Below are 4,949 nucleotides of genomic sequence, written 5' to 3'. Positions count from 1 at the left end.
ATAAAGGGAAGGGAAAAGTTAGCAAAGGCTAAAGTAGGAGCATTAACCAATTTGGACTTCAACTTCTGAAAACTGGACTCACATGCCTACGACCAAACATCTACTACACATGGCCCTTGGCTTTTCTGAGTCTTTGTCCCACCCACCTCGGCTACTAGATGGTGCAATGGACCTGCCAATTTTGTGAGAACCCTTGGATAAACCGCCGGTAATAGCTAGCGAAGCCAAGAAAGGAACGCAGCTCAGGGACCGAAGTGGGACGTGGCCAATTTGCCACTGCAGACACCTTTTCAGGGTCTGTAGATACCCCCTGCTTAGATACAAGATGTCCCAAATACCGCACTTGCCGCTGGAAGAAACAACACTTCTCTAGATTTGCCTTCAAACCTTCTTGCTGCAGTCGGCTTAGCACAAGCTCCAGGCGTCCAACATGCTGGTCAATGTCAGACGAAAAGACAATAATATCATCGAGGTACAACAGGAGGGACTGACAATTCTGGTCACCAAACATCCGTTCCATAAGCCTCTGGAAGGTGCTTGGTGCGTTACACAATCCAAACGGCATAAGATTAAATTCGAAAAGACCGAAGGAGGTACAAAAAGCTGTTTTGGGACGATCTTGCTCAGTAACAGGAATCTGATTATAGCCACTGGCCAAGTCCATAGTTGTAAACCACTGAGCCCCTGACAGAGCATCCAAAGTTTCCTCAATGCGAGGAAGGGGAAATGCGTCCTTCCTGGTTTTATTGTTAAGCTGCCGGTAGTCAACACACAAACGGAGGTTGCCATTTTTCTTCTTTACCAAAACAATGGGCGAGGCTTAGGGACTGCAACTTTCCCGAATAACCTGGCTATCAAGCAACTGTCTGATGTGCGCCTTCACTGCATCATAATCGGATGGGGGAATACGTCGATAACGTTGCCTCACGGGTGCATCATCAAGCAACGGGATGTCATGAGAAATCAGCCCAGTACAACCAAGATCCCCTTCAAACAAAGAGAATACAGAGGCATACTTCCGCGACAGAGACTTCACCCTAATCTGCTCTTCCGAAGACAAACTGGAAAAATCTACACCCTCAATCTGCTCTGGGATAAGGCTAGCTTGTGCTACCTGGGCCTGAGCTAAGGCTACTACAGCAGGGGCTTCGCTCAACACTTTGGTGACTTCAACAGGCAAACTTACATCTTGGGCTTGGGACAGCAAACCCAAAGGACATTGAGGATGCAAAGCTACCCGGGTCTGGCCCACTGGAACATATACAGTCCCCCGAACCACTTTAACCATAGAAGTAGAGATCAACAGGCTATCAGGTAAAGAAGACTTTTCTAAAGGTTCAAGCAAAACACCTCCGGAGCAGCAACCATTTTCAGAGCCCCGGCTGGAATGAATATAGGTCTACGGCCCCTCACTCTCGCTACCCTAGGTGATGCTGTTAAGGGTCTGCCAGAGGTCTGATGGCAGTACTGCAATGCCTGTTGCCAAGATGATGAAGCATGTACTACTGGAGGAAGACTAAATAATGAGGAACCATGCTGACCAAACAGCTCATGATAGCATTCCCGAATGACATTCATACCCAGTACACCTGGCCTTGCCACTGTACCAGAACCTGGGGGGTCCCTCACAACCAACCAACCACGGTCTAGAATAAGTTTGCCAAGTACCTCAACCGGTAACTCAACATAACCCACATAGGGGATCTCCAACCCATTAGCAGCACGTAATTGTAGCCAACGACACGACTGCAGTTTACCCCGAAGGTGCTGTTGAAAGAAACTTTCCGTGATGTTCGACACCATCGACCCAGTATCTAGCAAACAATCAACTATGACGCTACCTTTGGGCACTGACCTATTAATGAGGGAACCCGCGAGTGGTGAACTGGACTAGCCTATTTGATCCCCTCCCAATGTGTGGCTCTGCACACTGGAGGGAGCTAGTTTTCCGCCGACTGAGAATTAGAAGTACTACGGGCCTGATGCACCACACCGACAGGGCGTCCAGAGACTCGCTCATTATCGCACTCTCTAGCATAATGCCCAGTTTGCTGGCAACGCCTACATATGACATTGGACCGTATAGACCTATTAGAGTGCAAGGAAGCTTGTAGGGTAGCAATACTCTGTGTCAACTGATTAATCTGTTCCTGCTGTTTAGCAAGCATAGCCTTCAATTCTGCCATCTCTGAGGAGCTAGAATTAGCTAAAGGCGGCTGAGGGCCAGGTGGCTGCCTAGACAGTTGTAATGCACACATAGAAGGGACAGAGTAACTCCTACCTCTACTATTGTCATTCGGCCTACCCTCCTGCTCCCACCGGATAGCCTCTGTGCACACCTGCAGCATGGAAAGTGTTGGCGTCAACCGAACTAGCCGCTTCAGCTCCCTGCGAAGAGCAGAATCATTAACATATTCCACAAATTGGTCGCGAACAAGCACATCAGAATTGGACAACACATTAGGGGCACAGTGTTAAATTCTATCCATTAAAGCTAGAAGGGGTGAGAATATTCCTGAGGAGTGTCCCTTCTAGCTGCTTACGGCTAAAGAAGCTCTCCTGCAAAGCAACATAAGATTTAGAACACCCATACAGCTCTCTAAGGATAGATAAAATCTTGTGCAGATCTTCCTTTTCTGCTCTTGGTCTATACTTAATTTCATCCTTAGCCTCACCCTCCAAATGGTCCAGCATAAAATAAGCCTGGTCAAGAGGCCCTAAATGACGAGCACGAATGCTAGCATGTACTTCATCAACCCATTCCTCGATACTAATACCGACCCTGCCTCTGAACACAGGACACTTACGTTCCCGAGGGATGTAAAGTAACCTTTCAGGAGGTGCACGATTACCTACTGGTTCTAGTGGGTCTGAGCTTACATTACTGGGGCCTTCTCCTGACTGCGCTGCAGTTTGTCCTTGCAAAAGGCGTTCATTATCTGCCTTAAGTTGGCGCACAAGATCCCTCAACTCTTGAAGCTCACTTTCCATATTTAAAATGGGAGAAAAAAAGGTATTCCCTGCTAAACTAAACAGGACTCTACACTAGCACCCAGATGCAGCCTTTAAGACCCTGAGCCAACTGCTGTTTTGCTTTAACTGCTAGAACATCTAGCAAAAACAAAAAAAAATTATAAATCAAACCAACACTCAAGGACACGTCTCTTTAATTCAACCCTGCCGACTAACGCCACACTTTGTTCTATCTAATAATTATTTAGAATACAGTATTATTATACACTTATATCTGCTTAATTAAGGATTACAATTAAATTAAGGGATACAAACACAACATTCATTGTTTATATACAATATTACAGTGTATAATTTATATTTTCTCTCTCTCACACAGTAATCAGAACTGGCTCGGGACTGTGCTCAAGCACATTTGTGGTCCAAAGAGTGTTTTGGCTTACTTCCTGATAGCCGGGACCAGTCTCTCAGTTTACGTCTTCTACGTATCTCTGCCTCAGCAACAGAACTATGAGGATCCAGGACCGTACCACGTGGCTTATCCCCGTCAATACCGCCTCATCCAGGACCATCCAGAGAAGTGCACCCAGTACAATCCCTTCATGGTGGTAATTGTTCCATCTGCTCTCCACAATGTGGAATCCCGTAATGCTATCCGGAGCACGTGGGGGAATGACGACCTGGTTAAAGACAGAACAGTGCTGGTTCTGTTTCTGCTGGGCTTGCCTAGTGGAAACGACTCAAAAGCTCAACAGCGCCGCATATATGAGGAGAACCTGCAGCACCAGGACCTTCTGCAGAGCACCTTCATAGACTCCTACAGGAACCTGACCATTAAAACCATGGTGATGCTGGAGTGGTTGAAAGATCGCTGCCCCCAGGCTTTCTTCGCAGTTAAAGTGGACGACGACATGCTGCTGAACATCAAAGATCTTGTGAGGATGCTGCTGAACCCAGACACTCCTCACAGCAACTACATTACTGGTCGTGTTTGGCATAACAATGTTGTAATCAGAGATCAGGACAGTAAGTTTTACATCCCTCCAGAAGTGTATCCCAATGACGTGTTCCCGCCGTACCCTCTAGGAATGTGCTACATAATGTCCATGGACCTGCCAGAGAAGATACTAAAAGTGTCCAAAGAAATTAAACCCATTTTCATAGAGGACGCCTACATCGCCTTGTGTCTCGAACGACTCAACATAGCTCCCACAGAACCTCCAGACATTGACCAGTTTGTGGTCCATCCACCTCCACAGTACGATCGATGCTACTACTCCACGCTAATCGCTGTAATAACCTTTAACCCAGATGAACTGGTCTCCTATTGGACAGATCTTCACAGACCTGGTCCACCCTGTTGATGTGGGTGGGGAAATCTGGACTTTCAGGGATGGGTGTCCTGACAGCATCTTACCAGAAAAGACTGAGATGATCTTTGGGAGAAACTGGGCGTGGCTTGCTTAAAGAAGGAGAGTTTTTTGAATTTTACCTGAACTGTATTTACTTCAACCCTGGTCACATGGTACTATTGGTCTTCTACTAAAGACACATTTTTTTGTTGTTCTGACTGTGTCTACAGTATGGATCAGGGGTCTGTTACCTAAAACCTTTGTAACGTCGAACTTAATATCAGAAACAGAACAAGATAAAAAGCAAAAATAAAAAAAGTATAATTTCCTTGTAGTTAGGCCTGTCACAATAATGACATTATTATACAATAAATGGACATGACCTCAATAATATTTGATTGTCATGAAATCATCTATTGTGTTCATTTGAATGTTTGTTCACATTTATAACAGTGAACAGTATTTTAGACATGCTAAATAAACAATGCTTCAATAACTGCGACTCCAAACTATGATTATTTGAAATGTTGTTGTATTTAAAAGAGTATTATTGCTTTGTTATGCTACACTATTATCATTTTGTCAGTGGAATTTAAATGGTTTTAAAAATGACAATATCGTTTA

General features: G+C 45.2%; 1 protein-coding gene across 1 annotated transcript; it reads left to right on the top strand.

Annotated features, from left to right (window-relative positions):
* Positions 1-430: 430 nt before the first annotated feature.
* Positions 431-4,649, top strand: LOC125790788 (beta-1,3-galactosyltransferase 2-like). The gene is made up of 2 exons (XM_049473268.1): positions 431-540; positions 3,353-4,649. Exons 1-2 carry the CDS (start codon positions 431-433, stop codon positions 4,335-4,337), a joined length of 1,095 nt encoding a protein of 364 aa, XP_049329225.1. The 3' UTR covers positions 4,338-4,649.
* The last annotated feature ends 300 nt before the right edge of the window (positions 4,650-4,949 follow it).

This window comes from Astyanax mexicanus, unplaced genomic scaffold (genome assembly GCF_023375975.1).
Source record: "Astyanax mexicanus isolate ESR-SI-001 unplaced genomic scaffold, AstMex3_surface scaffold_36, whole genome shotgun sequence".
Classification (NCBI taxonomy): Eukaryota; Metazoa; Chordata; class Actinopteri; order Characiformes; family Acestrorhamphidae; genus Astyanax; species Astyanax mexicanus.
Note: the sequence above shows the minus strand (reverse complement) of the source record. Positions and strands in the feature narration are given on the sequence as shown.

Excerpts from the sequence above, each read along its gene's own strand:
- LOC125790788 (XM_049473268.1), top strand. The coding sequence starts at position 431 with ATGCTGGTCAATGTCAGACGAAAAGACAATAATATCATCGAGGTACAA. Across the intron at positions 541-3,352 it reads AAGCCTCTGGAAGGTGCTTG|TAATCAGAACTGGCTCGGGA; the intron begins GTGCGTTACACA and ends TCTCTCACACAG.